At 47.7% G+C, this 21,929-nt stretch overlaps 1 protein-coding gene across 5 annotated transcripts in view; it reads left to right on the forward strand.

Annotated features, from left to right (window-relative positions):
* NHSL2 (NHS like 2) overlaps positions 1-21,929 on the forward strand; it is a 111,487-nt gene that overhangs the window by 76,894 nt on the left and 12,664 nt on the right. For all 5 annotated transcript variants that reach the window (XM_083595821.1, XM_083595825.1, XM_083595822.1 and 2 more), the window contains exons 2-6: positions 11,147-11,293; positions 13,244-13,383; positions 14,033-14,228; positions 16,298-16,429; positions 18,213-20,447. In XM_083595821.1, coding sequence (XP_083451947.1) covers positions 11,147-11,293; positions 13,244-13,383; positions 14,033-14,228; positions 16,298-16,429; positions 18,213-20,447 — 2,850 coding nt within the window. The remainder of the gene's footprint in view (positions 1-11,146; positions 11,294-13,243; positions 13,384-14,032; positions 14,229-16,297; positions 16,430-18,212; positions 20,448-21,929) is intronic.

Below are 21,929 nucleotides of genomic sequence, written 5' to 3' on the forward strand. Positions count from 1 at the left end.
CCCACCCCTGCAGTCTCTCAAGACCACAAACACTTCAAGAATTGCGCAGATCCGATGAGTCATCCTGCCTCTCTTTTGTGTTAGCACCCAATGTTCTCAAGCCAAAGTTCTTGATGACATGGGAATAAAAGCCCTGTGTTTTTTGTGTGTGTTTTTTCCCCTTCTCCCACTCTTCAAAAAAATTGAAAATGGTCCCATAATTGCTGGAGGTGGTTCTGAAATCTAGGTATGGGGCTTGCTTGTTATATGCCTGTGGCTAAACCGCTGGAGCAGGGGCCGGCTATACCATGAGGCAGAGTGAGGCAAGCTTCTTTAGGCAGCAAATGCTGAGAGGTCGGACATGGGCAAAGCTGGCCTATGCTGTAGCTCCTTAGCTAGCCTGCTGCCCCCAGATGTTGTTGAACTACAACTCCCATCACCCCTAGCTAGCAAGGCCAGATCTCAGGGATGATGGGAGTTGTAGTCCAACAACATCTGGGGACCCACAGGTTGAGAACCGCTGCTCCAAATGGTCATACCCAGTTGAGTTGTCTCTTTTTCTTTATTTCTTCCCTGCAGGATCCAGGTATCTGAACCAGACAGGAAACCTCTGTAGTCCAGCATCCTGTTCTCATAGTTGCTAACCAGGACATGAGCACCTTCCCTGCTTGAGATCCCAGAAACTGGTATTCAGAGGCATATTGCTTCTAATATTTATTCCCCCTCCATTGTCAGTGGATGCATGCCTTTGAATATCAGTTGCTTGGGAATCACATGTGAGGAGTCCTGCTGTGCTCTGATTTTGCTTTGCAGGATTCCCTTGGATGTCTTGTTGGCCACCATGAGAACAGAACACTGGATTAGGTGGGTCTTTGCAGGATTTTTTAAAAATCATAGAATTGTAGAGTTGGGAAGGGCACGTGAGGATCATCTAGTCCAACCTGCCTGCAATGCAGGAATATGCAGTTGTCCCATACAGGGATCGAACCTATGACCTTGGCGTTATCAGCACCACGCTCCAAACATCTGAGCTATCCAGTGTTCTTACTGAAAGCAGGAGCAAGAGAGCTTTCCCTAGCATGTGGTTGCAGTGATGGGGACAGCTTCATATGTTGGATTTCTGCCTGTTACATAGCTGTTCTGGATGTTTTGCCATCAAGAAGGTAGCACACACACACCCATGCTTCAAAACAGGTTGCGGTCCCTCTGCCTGTTCAACAATCTCAATCGAGGCTGCATTCCTCCACTTAGCCCTATAGACAATGCCGACCTCCCCCAAGTGCCCTTCTCGATTGGACTCTGTTGCTTTTGTCTCATTATTCTGAGATTCTTAGAACCTGGTGTGGACAAGACATTCTGTATCCATGGATACCGTAATGTTCTCTTCTTCTAGCAAGAACAGGAATATCCATCTTGAGTTGACAGATTTCATATAGTTGTTTGCCAAGGCACAGTGCATCTGCTGCAAGGTGCTCTGGGATATGCTGAGCAAACCTCCAGGTGGTGTCTGTTAGCATAAGCAAGGGGCATGCCTGGGGAGAGGGGTGCTTGACCTTTCACTGGTTGCCCAGAAAACAGCTGTTTGAATCAAACAGTAACCTTAAAAGTTGCAAAGGGGCAGCTTACCTATTTAGCAGGGTATTTCTACTGTACTTCTGACGAGCAGTGGCTCTCCAGGATTTCAGGCAGGAATATGCCTGCCCAATCCTTTGTTAACTGTAGGTTTCAGAAATCGAAAAGTGGGACCTTTTGCATGGAAAGCCTGCACTCTCCCACTGGGTTATAGTCCTTGCTGCACATTTCAAAAGAGTGTTGGTGGTGATGTGGCAAGCAATGCACTGGTGAGATTTGTTTGCCATTTCTGATGCTGTTTTTTTGGCGCAATACCTGGTAAGTTTTGGATGCCACACTGAAAACTCCTGCTGTCCATGATTCACAAAACATTAGGGTACAGCAGGGATGGGGAAATCTGTGGTCCTCTTGATGTTACTGGACTACAGGTCCCCATTATCCTGGACCTTTGACCATTCTAGCTGGGTTGGATGATGGGTGTTCTAGTCTACTGACTTCAAGAGGGCCACAGGTTAGAGTTTCTAACTTTGGAGTCGTTCTTGCAGCACAACCACTGATGGACTTTAACACCCCAAGTGAAAAATGTATGCATATTGCAGAATTTGGAACAGTCATAACACAGAGATTCAGACCCCCACCCCATTGTGTTAAATCCCACAGGCTTTAAGTTTCGTGGGTGCATCTGTGTCTCTAAACTTTCATCTTCTGTTCAGGTTTGGGCTCTGTTTGTGCATGAGGCTTGGGCTCCTTTCGGACCCTCCAGTATTGGGGGGGGGGATGTAGGCAAGAGTATTCAGTGACGAATCTGCTCCTGCGTACCTCCCTCTGTTGGCATGGCAACAAGTCAAATTATTTAAAAGGGGGGAAGTCTTCCATTATGTCAGGTTGCTATGGCAACCTGAATTCAAACGGCAAGTGGGCGCAGGAGGCAGAACATTTCCTTCTGGACTGCAAGTTGGTGAAAACCCCGTTGTTCCAGTAGCCTTTCAGTGTGGGGGCAGGTAACCCCCCCCAGTACATTCCTGTAATGGAAACAAAGGGATGTGAAACCGGAGATAATGGGTGATAATAATACTGTGCATATGGGTGCTGTAAGAGAAATTGGGGAGACCATGGCCCAATTTATATTACCTGTTCTAATGTCCGAATTTGGTGTGCAAGCCTTTGAAGGTGGCAAAGCCCTGCTGTGGAAGGAGGTTGGCAACTATAGATCAAATTCTTCCAGCCTTTGTTTCCCTTTCTTTGGTTTCTAGACATTTTTGCAGGAAATGTGGGGGTATTGCAGACATGACAGTGCTAGAGTAGGACAGGGGGGCCTGTGTCCACTCTCTTACATGGTCATAGAATTATAGAGCTTGAGAGATTTCGAAGGCTATAGCTCAGTTGGTAGAGCATGAGACTCCTATTAATCTCAGGGTTGCGGTTTCAAGCCCCACGTTGGGCCAAAAGAGTCCTGCATTGCAGGGGGTTGGACTTAATTATATTTGCAGCCCCTTCCAATCTCTGACTCTATCCTCACCTCTGCTCAGTGCAAGAGCCATCCCCAAAATATGGCTGCCCAGCTTCTGCTTGAAGACCTCTGGCGAGGGAAAGCCTAGCCACTGCTCTAGGCAATTGGTCTTAACTTCACCTGCTACCAAGGTGTATTTCCTGAGGCTCAATCAACCACTACTTTCCAGTGACCTCAGCTCATTAGATCCAGACTCACTTACATTTAAAGTGCATTGCTTCTCCCAATGAGTCTTGGAAACTAGATTGTGAAGGGTGGTGAGAATTGTAGCTCTGGGAGGGGTGAACTACAGTTCCCAAGATTCTCTGGTCAGGGAGCCGTATGCTTTAAATGTGGTTGTGAGCCTAGTCTTGCCCTCCAGGGCATCCAAGAATAGGTCTTTGCCCACTTGTATGTGACGGCGTTTAATGAGGAGCGTTATCATGCCCTCTCCTCAGTTATCTCTGCTGTAGGTTAAGCATACCCAACTCCTTCATAGGACTTGAATAGTACATGCCATTCATTTAAATTAAATGGCTTCAAAGAATCCTGGGAACTGTAGTTTGCCTCCAATTCCCAGCACCCTTAACAAATGACAATTCCCAGGATTCTGTTGGGAGGATGTGCTTTAAATACAAGATGTGCAATATAGTGAACAGGCAATCTGTTTAGTGGATCATTCATCCTAGAATCATAGAATCATAGAGTTGGAAGAGACCACAAGGGCCATCGAGTCCAACCCCCTGCCAAGCAGGAAACACCATCAGAGCACTCCTGACATATGGTTGTCAAGCCTCTGCTTAAAGACCTCCAAAGAAGGAGACTCCACCACACTCCTTGGCAGCAAATTCCACTGTCGAACAGCTCTTACTGTCAGGAAGTTCTTCCTAATGTTTAGGTGATTTGCTTATGCAGTGTTTACAGGGAGTTTATGCCTACACACCATACACTTAGAGCACATGATCAAAGAAAACTAGGAACTGTACTTTACCCTGGCAAAGCTACAATTCCCAGGATTCTGGGGGTGGAAGGCATGTGCTTTAAGTGTATGGGATGAATGCATCCTTTCTGTAGATACAGCAGAATGGGATGGTAGAGTGGACTATAATATTTCAGGCGGCAGTTGGAGAGGGCCATTTTTCAATGTTTCCCCATGTCAGAGAGCAAGAGAGAACAATACCCCCTGCAATATTTTATTTCTTAACACATCAGAGATCCTATCTCCCTGCTGTCCTATTTTTCTGCTTGAGAGGAGCTTTTCGGATGGTTGGTTGGTTGTTTTATACACTCACACACACACAGGAGCATTTAAAACTCTGTTCCTTTTTAAAAAATAAAAATAAGATTAAATGATGTGGTCCTCACTTGTCCCCTGAAGCGGTACAGTCCATTCTACCACCTCAGGCCTCTACCATCTAATTTTGCTGTGCATGAGTCACAAAACTACCTTGTGAACTGAGAAGCATCCTCCTTCAGCAGGACAAAATTCCAGGAAATGCAAAAAAAGTATCAAAAACTAGGATGTAAATTCATTAAATAAAATAAATGAAATGATGGGATCCAACTCTATACTTGTCTGGATGGGAAGCAGGGTCAGCTCCACTATGTACCATGTGGTGGTTGCCTCTAGCAACTCATTAGGTGATTCATTAAAGAACTAGCAAGTTCTCAATGACTTGAGTTTTATTTATACAAACACAATAAAACTAGGGGTTTTTTTGGGGTTTTTTTTTTAAAGTGATCTGGTATGCACAGCCTTACATGAAACCTGTTACAACCACAGGATGTAATTTGGTTGGTAAAGCTAACTTCTGGTGTGCCAAGGTGATGGAGAAGCTGCTTTGATGGTGCACTTTTCCACATGGGGACAGGTGGTCTGCACCACCAGATTTGGGTGAGGACTTGGCAAGCATTGTGAAGGTGGCTGCGAATCAGGTTTTTCACTTCCAAGTGCCAAAATTTATTAGGCTGCTGCCCATGGAACGCAGTCTGCTTCAAAAACGCCTCCAGCATGGAGGGTAACCCTCCTCCACCAAGAGCCACTGTCCTCCTTGAATTGTGCAGGAAATTTATGGGATGGATTTCATGGAAATGCACTGCTGTGGCACTCTCTTGGTGCGTGGAACAGTGTCAGGACATTAGTTGCCTAGAAGTGCGAAGGGGTGTGTGTGTGTGTGTGTGTGTGTGTGTGTGTGTGTGTAAGAGAGAGAGAGAGCATTTGTTCCACTGTGATGCGAGACTTCAGGGCATGACAAGGCATCTTAAAGCTCCATCACTTCCCCCTTTTTCTTTTAACTGCTGGCGTATTCTCTGCAAATGAGCACAGATGATGGGGTGTTTTTTTTGCTAGAGGTTCCCTGACCAAAGGCCACAAAAATCCTACCAGCAGCATGGTAATGGAGCTGGGTCTCTTGAGAGATGAAACTTCTGAGCCCCTTTCCTGAAACTCCAGAGGGGGGGGGGGAATCGCCCAGCTGTAGAGTCAGTCTCCGCTCCCCCATTCTTGGGCCATATCTTCATGAAAAACAGGCAGGAAACTGTTAGCAAAAGGAAATCCTCTTTTTGCCTGCACAGTGGTTTCTCTGAAGCCAAACCGCTGGGACTTTTGCTGCAAAGCCACTGGAGACAAGGGTGCAAGGAAAAAACAGAATGTTTTGCAAGGATTATTTTCTCCAGGCTGTTCTGGAATGGGTTGTGGCTCAGTGGTGGAGAGCATGTTCTGCATGCAGGAACTCCCTGCTTTAATCCTCAGCACCTCCAGGTTGGGTTTGGAAAAAGCCCTATCTCTGGTGAGCTACTGCCAGTAGACCAGGGTAGCTTATTAATTTCAACCACACTTCCAGGGGTGAGGCCAGAGCCCAAAAGTGGGCATAGCAAGAAATAGGCCTCTTACATTTCTACAGCAGGATATATTCCATGCCGAAGCCACATGTTCCTACACCCACACAAACCTCTCTCCATCCAGGCATTATCATAGTATTCTAGCTAGACAAGAGCACTTGTAGAGGCCATGAATAGGGTTGCCACCAGTCCCTAGAAAAACGAGGTTGCCCTGTTTTTGGACAAAAGTGTCCCCAGACCCATTGGGACTTCAAACACGACACTTTTATCACTGTATTTGAGCTTGGCCAGAACCAAAATGGCGGTTGTGTCGCTGTTGATGCAGCTGATGAGGAGCCCAGCCCGGTGTGAGCAACCATAGAGAGAAGGAGGAAGGAGTGACCTCCTCTTCACTTGCCTCGTCCTTCCTTCCCTCTCGCTGGTGCTCCTCCTCAGCCGTCACATGACGGTCTAGCATGGTGCAGGTCCACTGCTGGTTGGCCCCCTCTGACCTGACCATGGAGCCGAGGGAACGAGAGGCATATCTTGAGGAGAGGGGTGTGGCCTGGGATATGAGTGTATGACTTGGGCAGAGTCCCGGTGACAAAACAGACAGACTTGAGGGCTGCATCCTATGGTTCCCAACCTCTGTTGTGGATTATACTGGACTACACAGAGCAATTATTTGGCTCTGCAGGAGGTAGAATGATCACTTATGCACCGCCTAAAGGCTTGCATACACTTTGCATGTGGTAATTTATGTGTGTAGATGCAAAAATGGAAGTCCTTACTGTTATTCAAAAAGAATTGCAGTACATCTCATCGTGCTGAGGAAGACTATGGGCACTTGACCTGGGTGTCTGATACGATGCTAGCAGCTGAGCAGCTTCGAAACTCCTTCCTTTGTCTGTCTGTCTTTCTCTCTCTTTTTGCATTTTTTTTAATCTTTAAACCAGACCAGAACCAGGCATGCCTTCAAATATAAGAGTGTGTTCTCTATCAAGTAGCTAACATATGCCTACCCTAGTATAAAGGCAACTTCCTATATTCTAGCTCAGCACTAGAAAACAATCTGGCTTAAATCAATTAAAATCTTTGGATTGACTAATTGGTGCAATTTAACTCAGCAACAGATTTTTTTAAAATCTGGGTGCTTTTTATTCTTTATTACTAATACTTATTAAGAGGTGGGGAGTCTTTATGGCCCTGTGGGCTTTACCTGATCATACCCCTTGTGGGCAAAATTAGACAGGTGGTTGGGACTGCGCCCAGGGGTCAGTCACAGTGTCACATGGGCACCAGGTGATTGGGTGCTTTGAAGTCCTGAAGTCATTTTGCAAACCCAGGGAGGAGGGTTGTACATCTGAGGTCTCTGCAGGGAATATGAGCCAGTGCTTTTTGGCTCCAACAGATGATGGGCAGTAGAGCCAGAACTGAAGCCTGCTTTCCCTTGCCAAAACTCAATTGTGCACATTAAGGATCCTGATAGTTTGTTGGCAGCTGTGACTACCTGCCCACACACCTGACATAAGACGAGTGGGTGTGGTTTGGGAAAACCAGCCTCAAACTCCTGGTGGGCCAAGTTTGCCTTGCAGACCAGATGTCCCCACCCCCCTCCGTTTTATTCAAAAGAACCTTTTGCAATTTGTTTTTCAAACAGATAAGATTGTAGGAAATGAAGCAGGGAGGAGCCTTCAGCAGTACAAACACATCTCAAATCAGCAGATAAAAATAGCAGCTTACAAAAACTGCAGATGGCAAACTCCATCTTAGGAGAGGTCCCCCCCCCCCCGCTCCCTGCACACACAGGGAAGCAAGGCCTCTTCAATTCATCATAAAACGCAACAACACCTTATTTCTTCTTAATCTTTGTTTTTTAAACAAGTTTTAAAACAATCAACATTGGCTAGCAAATATACTTTCCAAAATACAAATCAGGCATTAAAACGAGAGGATGTCCTTCATAGAACACACTTGTCCATCACTTAAAAGATAAAAAAACCACTCTTCCCACCAAAAACAAAAACACCAACAACTATTTTTAGTCATCACCAAACATAAAATTAGATATCTGCAATGTGACCAGATACAAAAGAGTTTCAGGGTTCCTGCACATTTAATAGTTGTTCAGGAGCTCCACAGGTATTAAAGGTGGAGAGTCCCTGTCCTCTTTTTCAGCCTAACTGGCCAAGAGCTCTTTAAAATTGGGTCCTGTCCGTAATGGAAAGTAAAAAAAAAAAATGAGCATGTACAGAACTCCACCCTCCCATCACTTAACTAATAAAAAGAATGGCTCCTGGGTCTGAGAGCTTCCCTGTGAAGCAGGCTGGCTCAGAACCAGAGATGAGCACCACATACTAAGTGAGGAGCTGCCAGCCTGTTACGGAAATTGGCCTTTGGACAGCTAATTACACCATCTGCTGGCTACTGTGGGTAAATGTGGGCAGGAAATGCCTTGCAAAGCATTCTGGCTGTGAAATTAAAAGCTTTGGCTGAAGTAGCAAGGGAGAGCTCACACACACACACACACCTGCGCCCTGCAGATGTGATGCTATCTGGACAGGAGAAAGTGTGTGCTCCTAACTACATGCGGAGTAGCCTTATGACTTGGCCTCCAGCCCACCAGGTGCCATTTCACAGCAGAACGGCCGTGGCTCAGTGTCAGAGCATCTGCTTTGCATGCAGAAGGTCCCAGGTTCAATCCCCGGCATCTCCAGTTTGGGCTGGGAGAAGACCCCCCTCTGAAATCCTGGAGAGCTTCTGCCAGCCACTATTGACAACACTGGTGTGACTCAGTACTGCATTAGACATTATTCTGTGTTTCTGTCTCCATGTGTTCTTTCCTTGTGTTCTGTATAATGAAGGGGGTTTACCTCCAGCAATTAGCTTCTGCCCTTATCAATGATGCTGGCAGCCCACAGGTTATGCCAGGGTGCCCTGGGAGGATTTGCCCATTGCATCCCTAAATAGGTCCCTTCTCTCCCCACCCCCCATGGGAGCTCTTCAGAGGAAAGCACAGTAACACACTCCTCCCACCACGAAATAGTGCAATTATTTCCAACTCATCCTGCCGTTTGCATGGTGGTTCCGGGGCTCAGCAACAAAGAAACCCATCAACCTGGGAGAGTGTTGATGAGGAGGGAAGCGTGCCTTTTGTGCCTGGAGAACAGGGAACAGACAGTTGGCATAAGGACATGTTGGTGCAGGAAGGACCATTCTGCTCTGTTCGCACATTATACAATGCTAACTAGGGATGTGGGAGAAATTTGATTCAGCTTGCATTTAAAGGCACACTCATGCTTTTCTTAACAATGTGCAGGCTGAAAGCTCAGCCATCTTTCGAAAGGAGCACTGCTCTGTGAATTTTGCAGTGCAGTTCTCCAGCCAAGTAATGTGTTCAAAAATGCATATACCATCGATAGTGTGCATATAAATGCATCTGTTAAGTGAAAAACCAATGTGTCTGGCTGTCATTCAGAAGGTGGGTAGTTTGAGCCCACCTAGAGATGGCTGTGGGCAGATTTCCTGCATTGCAGGGGGTTGGACTAGATGACCACTAGAGTCCCTTCCGACTCTGATTCTTTCATCACGTTTGGGGAAATTGCTTTTTAAAAAATGTGTCCTTTAGGGAAAACTGCATACCGGTGTGTATCTATTAGGATAAATCGGCACTGGGAAGCTGATGGATTTTCATGAGTTGTTGTTGTTTTTAATAAAATAATTCGAACTGATAATGGAAATATGGTGAGCTGAACTTAAGGTTGGAAAAATGAGAAAATTAACATTTGCTCATTCTTAATGCTAACAGTTAAGTTTGGCAAATGAAATGAGGAATGGGTATTTTCTTTCAATCAACACAGCTTTCTAGCTCTCATGTGAAGTCTCGGAAAGCCAGAGTGAGGCTTAATAGGTCCTGCAGCCAAGCTTCTTTTCTATCTCTCTCTCTGTTAATAATAGAAGCCAGGGATATCCAGTGAAATGAAAGGGTAGAAGATTCCAGATAGGCAGCAGAAAGGGAACTGATGGAACTCACTGCCACAGGGTAAATCACGAAGAAGTGGGACAACCTAATCTGAGGCTAGCTGTATTAAATCCGTTTATAGATGACTCTAAGAATTTTACTGTTTAAGGAACTACTAATCTCTTTTCATGCTTGCGGCAGAAATATATTAACACAATATTGGAAAACAGCTACTAACAACTCTAGAGACATGATAGGAAGGACTGTGGAACATACCACTTATGGAGAAACTAAGGAGTCATCTTAGAGCACTAAGAAACACAAAAACCAAATAATTATTTTGAAACTGTATGGTACACATTCATTCAGTGCACTGGAAAGGACAGTCCACCCACAGCCCACTCTGCGGAAATCTGTTAAAACAGAGAATAGAAGACAGCTAGCGGATAGAATCAACTCTATAAACTATTATACAACCCAGCTTAATGTTTTACTGTATCGTTTGCATCTTATATGCAGAGCCGGCCCAACCATGAGGTAGGTGAGGCTGCTGCTTCAGGCAGAAGAAATACAAACGCACACACCCAGGCGGCATGCCTGTAGGTGCCCTGCATGTCCTGCCGCCAGTGGCAGCAGCAGCAGGAACAAAGCAGCACTTCCTGTTTCACCTCAAGCAGCGAAATGGGGCACGCTGCCCCTGTGTATATGTATGGAACGTTTGGGGCAGGGGGTGATATACAGAGATTGATTGTTGTAAGTATTTTCAGAAAGGGGAGGGGGATAGGCAAATGGGTGGTGGATGAGGCTGTCCACAGCAGCTAGTCATGATGGCTATACAGTGGTACCTCGGGTTACAGATGCTTCAGGTTACAGACGCTTCAGGTTACAGACTCCACTAACCTAGAAATAGTACCTCGGGTTAAGAACTTTGCTTCAGGATCAGCAACAGAAATCGTGCTCCGGCAGCGCACCGGCAGCGGGAGGCCCCATTAGCTAAAGTGGTGCTTCAGGTTAAGAACAGTTTCAGGTTAAGAACGGACCTCCGGAACGAATTAAGTACGTAACCAGAGGTACCACTGTATACAATGGCCAGCATCGCAAGCAGCAAGCGTCTGAATGCCACTTGCAACAGCTGGAGAGTCTGCTGGTGGGCTCCCCATGGCAGATCTGGATTGCTGCAGAAAGCAGGGTATTTGAGCTGTGGTGGCGAAACTGGTTTGAAACTGGTTTGAACGTATAGCATGGACAGGCCTTAAGACCTCTTTGTATTTCTAGAGTCCCTGCCTGGGGCTGTGATTCACCCTCTGGCTATCTTTTCTCCCCAGCGACTTCTAACATAGACCTGGACGTCAAGAAACCCACTCCTCCCAAGCTGCTATGGCACCAGCCTGTGAATATCTTCTTGGCTCGTCCTGTTGGGGTGGAGGAGCTTCACCATGAAGCTGAACTCAATCTCCAGAGCTTGCTCCAAGGTGCGTGGGGGTGAGGGTCTGTGGAAGGGAGTAGGAAAGGTCCGCTTGTCTCTCCGACTTGCAGGTCTCAGCCCCAGGTAGTCGGTGTGTCTGGGCTTGGGAAGGAGCCGGCGGATAATCCTGCAGAAGGGGTCTGCCAAGGACTCACAATGGGTGCAGAGAATGGGGATGTGCAGCAATATCAACCCTTGTGATTGGCGCTGAGAGTGAAGCTTCTGGACTGGCTATAAGCAGCGTCGCCGAAAGAGGAGCAGGTGGTACTTCTTTGCTGGGCAAAGGGAGGCCTGTTTCTGAGCTTTCGTTTAGGAAAAGAAATCTTTATTCATTGCTTGCTACAAAAAAATAAATTCAAAAAATGTCGCAACTTGTGGAAAACCTACGAAGATTTAAAACAACATGAAAAGAACACAACATTATTTACTGAGAAATGCTAATCCTGAAATATTATGAAAGGGTGAATCCTGCTAAAAGAGGAACACCAAAAACAGGCTAAGGTATTGTACCCTAATGATCCCAGTTATGAACCAAACACCTAGGTAAAACAGGAACATTTTCTGGCACCTAAATATTCACTTGGCACAGTATACCTCTGGATTCCAGTTGATGGGAATCACAAGTGGGGAGAGCGCTCTTGCGCCCAGGTCCTTCTTGCCATAGGCATCTCCCACTGCTTGGCCACTGTGAGAAGAGGATGTCGGGCTAAACGGGGCACTAGCCTAAGAAAGCAGGCTCTTCCGATAATAATGGTGTGCCTTTCTGAAAAAAGCACTCCACAGTTGGGGAGTCAACACTGAAAAGGCCCGTTCTTGTGTTGCTGGCCTCTGCATCTCCCTTAGAGGGAGCGCATGAAGCCTTGGACTTACAAATGCAAGGGCCACATACATCTCTAGCACTTGCAGAATGAGTGCTTCGAAGCAAAACTGTGCAGACTGTTTGAGGCAATTTATCAATATAAGCCTGCTCCCCACCATTCAGCTTCTCTGTGTCTTTATTTCTTCTGCAAATTTATAAACATCTCCACAGCCCCAAGGCCATTGGAAGTGGCATACAAGGTAAAAACAGGCTAACGCACAAATTCTAAAGATAATTAGAACTATTTCTACAAACTCTGAAAACAATAAAGCCATTCCTATAGAAGTACAATTATTTATTTTAAGCTGGCAGGTGCAGCTGTGAAGGAAGAATGTTATGGTGAAATTTAAAGTTATACACATATCAGGGAAGACCCCCCCCCAAAAAAAAACAGTTTCAGAATGACCTAGGAAGTTGCTTATCCAGACAGAGTTTCCTGCTTTTATCTTAATGCTGTTTTGGGGTCTTCTGTGGTAAATGTGTTACTCAGGATATTTTCCTTTAGGTTCAGGAGAACGAAACTGCCTGGTTCATTTTGAAGGGTGCTCTCTTTTTGTATTTTCTAGTAGAGAATTGGTTGTCACACAGAGAAAACAACTGAGAAATAGAGAATTTTAATGAAGCTGTCACTGGGTGGCAATGTGTTTACCCAAAAGGGAAAAAAGGAGAAGCAAAGACAGAAGTTTACACTCTTTCTAACACATTTGATTATATGCCAAAAACCAAACAAACTTTCTTTTCTGAGTAGGGGAACATTTAAAAATTCCCATGCGAATAAAACTCATATGTAGTATAATCATATTATGTTGGGAGGGACAGATATTATGACTGAGAAAGTGTAGGCTACACCATAAATCTCGGGGGTTTCTAACAGGCCACCTTTTGGAGATTAGAACTGAAAAACTGTGCAGAATTTTGTCATTCAACTCACCCACCCACAAATAATGCTCACAAAATTGCACATTCACATGCTGGGTCCCTCCCCACTCCCCAAATCCAGCCGCCTCTGTAATTAGGAGCATTAAGAAAAATGCAGAATCGTTGGGAGGCAGTTGGTATGACCAGACTGAGCTGATTTCTTTCTTTCCCTCCTTCCAGAAGAGTACGAGGAGCCTTACTCAGAAGCCAGGGCCAGTGGTCAGACTTTCCGCTATGCTAGTTCTCATTCCGCAGACAGGCCCCTCGACTGCAGCCCGCGGCCCCCAGTACCTAGCAAACGCTTGGAGTTTGTGTTCATGGTGAGTCTGGCAAGCTTCTAAGCATTGCATATTCCCCAATACAATTCCTACCCGGTGCCTCGGTCCAAAGTTCTACCAGCCCATGCCTTAAGGGGCTGCATTCCTTTCTGGGACACCTTCTGAGGGCCAAGTACCAGTGGCAAGCGAGGCCACAGACCAAAGCAGGCAGAGCAGTGGATGTATACTTTTAACATTTGTGTGCAGTAGTTTTGTTCCTGCACACATACATACACATTCGTCTCTGTCCAAGGGCCAAGCAAGCAAAAGGCATTGTCGGAGTTCAAGGGTGCATTCCAGCCAGGCAAAAGCACCCCGGAAGGGTGCAAAACAGGGCCATGAAGGATTGGGGGTGGGGTGGGGGTTGACTGGAGAGGGAGGTGTTCCCTGGGGAGGGTTCCTAGGGCCAAAGAGCCCTGGAGCACTGCATTTGGCTCCTGGAACATGCTCACTCCTGACTTAAGAGGTGGCAAGTACTTGGAGGACAATCTCTGATCATCAACTGCAGGAATGCAGCAGATCGCCTGATATCCAAGAGCTGCCTGAAATCCCTTTCCTTCTGAATCCCTTCTTCTGAATAGTAGCCCTAGTGGAGTAGGGCGCTTGTGTTTGAATTCACTTATTCCCCCTCCTCCCCACTGCTTTCTGACAGCCTGCAAGCCAGCAAGTGAAGGAGAATGAGACAACCACGCTGGGTGTGAGGGCCCCAGAGCCTTCAATTAGCTTGCCCACTACACCAGACAAGCACACCACCTGGACCCGAACTGGCCCTCTGCCCTCCGTTGAAGAGAGGAGGTTGCACCAGCCCTGTTCAACCCAAGCCAACATTGTTCCCATCAACGTCTCTGGTAGGGTTGACTGTCTGTCTGTCTGTCTCTCTATGTGTGTGTGTAGTAGAGAAGAGGAGTTAAAGAGTTATCATATGACGCAGAATGGTTGGGGGTCGCAGCAAACAAGGTTTTAGTTCACCATGCTGGCCGGTGTGAGGCATGATGTGTCAGATATCTAGCAAGATTGAAAAGCACAGGAGATGAAGGAGGTTTTATTGGGACTCACATGAATTGGCATTTGTAGTGTGTCCCATCAGGCTAGGTCTTCTCAGAGACATTTCCCCCCTTGCTATGTCCCCCTCCCCTTCTGCATTCTGCTCATGTTATTCAAGTCTCTTCTGCATTCTGCTCAAGTTACTCAAGTCTCATCTAATGCATCCAAGGTTAACCAGTATGTCTGTCTCTTTGTCACTTTAGTTCTTACGGTACATGCTGCCCATGTACCGCCCATCTCGCTTCCAAGCTTTGGCAGGAAGAGAGCTCAAGGATAAAGCAATTCATTGACTGTACTCAGTCCTAATGCCAAACCATAATTTGGCGTTGATGTTTGAACATGCCAGTTTGCAAACCACGGCTTGCAAGGGACTTCTGAAGCAGGATAATCTGCCATGGTTTGAAGCTGGTTTGCAAACAAACTGGGGTTTGTCATTAATTTGTGGATTTAGGCATAACAGCAAACCACAGTTTGTGATAACTGTGGTTTGCTATTAATGCCAGAATTCGCAAACCACTGAAAAACCACATTTAGGCCATTGTTCAGAGGTTGATGAACCATGGAGACAAGAGTGAGCTTATGGAAACTGAGTGGTGAGCTCTCAACCATGGGTTGTCTGCTGGATATCTGGAACATACAGTGTGAGGTTCTTAAGCTTCACATTACAAGCAATGGTTTGATGGGGTGCTGAAAGCACTCTTCAGACATTACTGTTGGGGTAAAGTGAACACATAAAGTAAAGACATCTGCCCTGTTACATTCCTACCGTTACTGGCTTCTACCTTCCCCATGTTCCCAGTAGCATCAACTCAAAAATCTCTTCCCTGCTTTAAAGCCATTTTTACCCCACTTTCATTCCAGTTGGGATGGAGGGGTCATTGTTTCCTAAGTCCATGCCAGTTTTCCATATGTTCATTCATAAGTCTGTATTGTGCTCTTTCTGCATCAATGTGTGGATTTACTTATTCTTTTTAACCGCATGAAATATTCACATTATTTTTTGAGCATATGTTATTCTAAAACATGCATTAACCTAAAACAATAATTTTCTCCACACAACTTTGGTACATTTACATAAACTGATGAAAAGCCACTTCCAGAAAGATAGTGGAATATAGTACAAGTTTAGTACTCATTTCCATTGCTGTTTGCAAATTACCGTATGTTCCGGCGTACAAGGTGACTTTTTATCCCTGGAAAATCACCCCAAAAGTCGGGGGTCATCTTATACGCCGGGTATACGTGTTGGGCAGGAGGAGAGGGAGCCGGTGAACAGAGGCACTCCTTCTGCCGTCGCTCCTCCTCCGTCCCCACAGAAGGGGACACAGAAAGTCCTTCCGAGCACGCCGTTCACCCGCCCGCCAAACGCCTCGCCTCGGGCTGCTGCTGCTGCTACTGCTGCTGCGACGGCAGCGGCAGTGGAGGGGTGCATGCTCTGCCCCTGGTGGTGCTCAAACTCTAAAACTCTAAAACTGAACAGCAAAAGTTGGGGGTCGTCTTATACGCCCAGTCACCTAATACGCTGGAATGTGTTTCTGGAAGTACATAACACAGAAATGAGCGCTAAACTTGCTCATGTTCTGCCATATGTCCAGAAGTGACTTTTACATTGTGTAGAAGCTCAGATATATTGTGGAAATCAACAGCTTGGGAAATGTTGGGATAACAGAATAAACTTCCTTCTGTGTGAATGCAGCCCAAATCAGTTTGGTTCGCTTATAAACTCAGGCTGAAGGAAGTCATGCAGGACCCCAAGCCACCATTTGCCATCTTATCATAATGTTGAATTCACCATCCTTCCCACATCTCACATCACCCTCTGTGTTTTCTCACGGTCCACCTGGATGGCTGAGTGTCTTTGTTTTGGCTACAGGACAGCCGTTCGCTCGGCACGCAAGTACTCGCCACTCCCTCTTCAACACAGAGACAGCCATGAATCCCAAGTCCTTGCTTCGCCGGAGACGGACGGTCATTGGCTTCCCCCACCTCGCCCTGCGGGACCCAGGTGACAAAAGCAATGCTGCCACTCTCTGCCACTAGAGAGGAGGGGAAATAGCTTGATGGCTTAGGCTCCCTCCAGACCGGTGTTTTCCGTGGATATACTCTGCAACATGTCATTGAAGCTATGCTAACGTACTAGTGGTGGAATTATACTGAACCATACCATTCTTCTGTATTAGTTGTTTTCCAACATTGCCACATTATTACCAGCTGGAGGGGCAGTCTTGCAAAACAGCACAAAAAAAGCAGGACCAAAAAAGAAAAAGCTTTGTGGTCTAAAATTTACAGGATTTCAGCAGCAAGTGAGCGGACATGCACTAGTTGGAAACAAAGCAGGATGTCCACCCTTAAAACTTTTGCAGCTGCAAACAGTATTGAAAGCAGCATGGTGTGTTACTGCCCCAATATCATCATGAGCACAAGTCATCATGAACGCACAATAAAAAGGATGTCTGGAGGGACCCTTAGAAGCACTTGTAGAATCAAGACTTCCCTGACTCTGGCTGTTGTGAAGAACAGAATGTGAGAGGGGATGTTTGCCATGGGCTTCTTTATAGGAATTTCCTGTAGGGCTCCTCCAAAATACTGGGTTATAGCTACAGGGCGAAAGTAAAATTTTCATGCACACTCAAAATTTGTCAAATTTCAGAATTTGACTTTATGGACCGTTTTCAAGCTTCATTTTTACAATTCTGGGAGCGATCTATTATATTATTTGCTGTTTTTTTGAAGTAGGTTTGAAGGTGGTTTTCATTTAAAAACCAGTGTCTGCAACATACACAGAGGCAGAGCAATTCACAGAGCTGCAGGATCAGAGCATCTTAATTTGGCTAGAAAAATATGAAGTTGCAGCTTAGCCGGATTTCAGTGCCAACAAACAGAATCCATAAGTATTCCATTTGTGGGGATGTAGGTACATTTTTTAATGGGAAGACTTTGTTTGAGAAACACCCCCCCCAAAAAAAGTATTTTGTTCTAGCCCCTTTTTCCTTAGGAACAGGCTCCCTAAGACTCTTCTTTGAATTGTGAATAAATGTATCTTGGGATATCCTCCTCCACCCCCAAACACTGGCATGTTAAGTAGGGAATACACATATTTGGGGGGCAGAGAATAGCGACATATGTAAGAATAGCCACGTAAGAGCTTGACTAGCAGAATTTGCTCTTTAGGGCAGATCTGAAGATTTGCAACTTTAGAAATTTAAAAAAGAAAAGGAAAAACCTTTTATTATAGTGGTTCTCAAACTATGAAGTGGGGTGCTATTGGCTGCGGGGTGAAGCAACACCCATGGATGTGTTTTTTCTTTTCTTTGCATGATCAGATAAAAGTAAATAATGGCCCCACCTTTACCACACTGTCCAAGGCCAGCTGAGCTCTTCCCTCCCCGAAGCAGGAGGATGGCCAGGCCTGGATTTCTTTGTGTTGATGGGGGCAGCTGCCCCCTGGCAGTGAAATGCGAAGTTTCTACTTTGGGGGGGGGGCAAATCTTATCCAGCATGAGGGCCACATTCTGTTCTGAGAATCTTCCAGGGGCCACATGCCAATAGTGGACATAGCTGGAGAGAAAAGTGGGCATGGGGATGAATGTAAATTTCACTAGCCCTGGGGAGAAGGGGGCTGGCTATGCAGGGGTGTGTGGTCTGGGGTCCACATAGAGAGGTATTGAGGGCTGCATTGAGCCCCTGGCCTGAAACTCCCAACCCCTGATCTAAGACCTTTCAGTGGCCCAAGCAGGAGATCTTCCAGGCTGTGCTTAATTCCTGCCTTTTTCTGCGCTCCCCTGCAGGGAACAGCAACGGCCCCATTCTCAACCCTCCAGCGACTATCGCAGAGTCTGCCTCTTGCAATTTTGTCCCTGAGGTGGCCAATGGGAGGAGCTCCACCCACCAGGCCCGCTCCCCTCAGCCAAGGCCACAGCTGAGGAAGACCTTCAGTGACCTTGGGGGAGTTCTACAAGGACGGTATTGCCAGGGGCCTGCTGGCCACACAGACAACCCTGGGGCAGTGTATGCCAGCCCATCGTGCAACGGCCCCAAGGAGGACTTGACATTCTCCCCTGCCTGGAGCGCAGCATCTTTTGGCTACGTGAGCCCTTCCGCGAGCCAGAGTGAGCTGGTGATGGAAAGCGGGGCCCAGTCTCCCCGCAGCCAGAGGGGAACCCCAGACTCTGACCGGCCTGCTTCTTTCTTCATCAGCAAAGACAACACAGTTGGGAGCAACGGGTCTGGGGCGTTCTGCGCTTCTCCTGAGTCCCCTGTAGATGCCAACGGAGGCTTGAGGTGTGGGGCAGCGGAGGTCAAGGCTCGTTTGGTCCCCGCCACCCCGAGTGAAGAGGAGTGCCCCCAAGCGGAGAGGCAGCGGGTGATGTGCAAGTTCCGTGAGAGGTCTCTCTCCGTCCCCACGGACACAGCCTCCTTGTGCTCCATGGATATCGGGGGCAGTGAGACCTGTGCCCTGAGCTACCCCAGCGCCAGCTCCGAGGGCAGCACAAGCACAGACAACGTCTCGCTAGCGGTGGAGCAGGAGGCTCAGGTGCGGTCACGGCGGCCGCGCACCAAGAGCATCTCTCTCAAGAAGGCCAAAAAGAAGCCCTGCCCGCCTACCCGCAGTGTCTCATTGATCAAGGAGGGGCAGCTAAGCATTGCAGAAGCTGGTGACGAGCCGCTGCCTCAGGACCAGAGACCAAAAAGTCTGTGCTTGCTGCCTGACGCGCAGGCCCAGAGCCAAGTCCCTGGGGACACAACCAAAGAGCTGGAAAGCGTGCCGTACTCACAGCAGTGGTACATGCCAGAGTGGAGTCCTGGTGACCCCTATTGCTCTCTCTCTGGCTCCAGCACGGCCACTGGGACCACCGTGATCGAGCTCTCCAAGGCACGGGGTAGCTCTGAGTCCCTCCCCTCGCCTTCCGTCTCCCGGGCCACCACACCTTCCCAGCTCTCTGCTGAGGTCAACTTGAAAACCTCCTCCCCGGCAAGACCGACAGGGGTGATGTCTCCCTCTAGTGGCTACTCCAGCCAGTCGGAAACTCCGACCCCGACCATCCCAACATCTGCCGTTCTGGGCCACACCCCGCATCAGAGTGGGCGCGCGAGACCCCTTGTGCCCGAGAGGAAATCCTCGCTGCCCCCAGTCTCGCCCATGGAGAGAAGCCCCAAGTCACGGCTGTCCTTTGACCTGCCGTTCGCGCCGCCGTCGCACCTGGACCTCTCGGGGCTGAAGATCTCGCTCAAGGCCAAGCCCAAAGTGAGCCGGCACCACTCCGACTCCACCTTTGGAGCCAAGCTGGGGCCAAAGCTCAGCCCCGTGCAGCCCGTCATGCCCATGGTGACACAGCTGGACCTGCGCTCCGTCCGCCTGCGGTCCATCAGCCGCTCCGAAACAGAGGACAACCTAGAGAGCCTTGAGCCTGTCGAAGAGCCTGGCAAGAAGGTCCGGCCCCCGGTGGCAGAGAAGCCACCCCTTTCCAGGAGGCCCCCGATGCTCTTGCACAAGACCCCTCCAGTCCAGGAAGAGTCCCCCGTGGGCTCCCCAACCTCTCCACTGACACCCCAGGGCTCGGTCGCCGTAGAGAACGTTTACATAGTGGCCAGGAGGCCTGAGCACCAGTGGGATGCAGATGGCTGGAGCCCTATGGAGCCGCAGCCCCCCGTGGCAGCCGTCTCTCCAGCACAAGGGCCTCCGGGGACGTTCTTCTCTGCCCGGCGGCTTTCCGAGGACAGCTTGGAGGAGGAGCTGAAGCCAAGGCTGCCGCTGGAGAGAACACCTGGCGGGGAGAGCCACAGAACCAAAGTCCCTCCCCCTGTCCCCAAGAAGCCTAGTGTGCTTTACCTGCCGCTGGTGAGCTCCCCGCTCCACCCAGGGGCCTGCGTCGGGGATCCGAGGTTGGCTGCCAGCCCTGTCATCATGCTGGACGAGGACTGTGCTTATTCCGAGCTGACTCCGTGCAAGGCATTGACCCCTGTGGCTAACGCAGTGAGCATCAGTCCAACAACTGCAGGGTTGTCTTGGGGAAACGTTTCAGGTAAGTGGCTCTGCCTTTCAAGAGTCCTTCCTGGGTTCTCTTCTGCCCTAAGGTGGTTGAAAAGGGAGCGTAGTCCAGCAGCAGACCACCTGCTTTGAATGCTGGAGGTCCCAGGTTCAAACCCACTTAAAAGTATCAAGAATGTGATGGGTAGATTGGTGCCCTCAAGATGCTGGAGAGGTGCTGACACTTACAGTAGATGACCCTCGGATGGGTGGCTGCTTTTCGCATTGTGTGTGGATTGGTGCAAGCATTCTGTCTCCCAGCTTGCACCTGCTTTGCTCCTCCTCTGCTCGTTTTGCAGGTGGGCTGCACTGAGCTAAGCCAATGTTTGGGTTCGAGTGCCATCCCAACCCTGGTTTATGGTTAAGCTTCCTCCAGAGACTAACCACAGTCTGTAGCTTAGGTTTGTTCTTGGATACACCTTGTGGTTAGTCTGGAGAGAGCTTAACTGCCCAGGCAAAACGCTTAGCCAAACCTTAGCTTAGCCCAGTGCAGTGTAGCAGTCATCAAAAAGTCCAGGCAAGGAGTTTGCCCAACCCAATCATGCGTTCACACCAAGCCAATATTTGGCTTCGTGTGATGTGCAAACAAGGCCAGCATGAGGCAGCTACACACATGTTGGAACACAGAGAGATGCCTTATACCACATCTGACTACGTGACCATTTAACTGTGTTGCCTGCTCAGGTTGGCAGCAGCTCCTGGGGATTTTAGGCAGAGTTTTTAATTATGTCACCTCCAAACTGATTCCACTTTAGCTATAGATGTTGAGGGTGAAACCTGGGACCTTTTGCATGGAAAGTATGTGTTCTGCCAATGCTCTGTAGCTCCTTTATGTGTAAGAAGTAATGTGTGATGATTGCATTCAGGATGTTGTTGGGGCTTGTGTTTTTTGCTCAGCGTACACAGGCTGGGAAAAGGCAATTAGTCCTTGCTTTTGCATTATGTGCTGAATCCTTGTAGCCCTCCAGGTTTTGTTCGCCTCCTGCTCCCACCTGCCCCAGCCAGCAAGGCCAATAATAAAGGATGGTGGTATTTGTAGTCTAACAACATCTGGAGGGCCGCAGTTTCCCCTTCCTTCTTGCATAGGGGGGAAAAAACTATGTCATGTGATTGTCACACATGACCATTTTTATTTGTGCTGCACCCTATAACTTCCTCCCAGGATTGCTTTCACATGAGAACTTGGTAATGTGTGAAGAAGCTCATAGGAGGAAGTTCTTCCCTATTCATCTTGAGATGCATATTTGATTTGATTTAATGTTTGTATTCTGCTTTTCCGAAATAATTTTGAACTCAGGGCAGCTCACAATCACAACAGTAGCATGAAAAATTAACAAGAATTACAATCTTTTTACTAATATCGTATCTACTTTTAATAGTATATGTACTGGTTATTGCTTGAAATCATATCCTGCCTGCCCTTCAATGAATTCTTCCCCTCCCAGCTTTATCCTCATAGCAACCCTGTAAGGTAGGA

Source organism: Podarcis filfolensis (assembly GCF_964270895.1).
Source record: "Podarcis filfolensis genome assembly, chromosome: Z".
NCBI lineage: Eukaryota > Metazoa > Chordata > Lepidosauria > Squamata > Lacertidae > Podarcis > Podarcis filfolensis.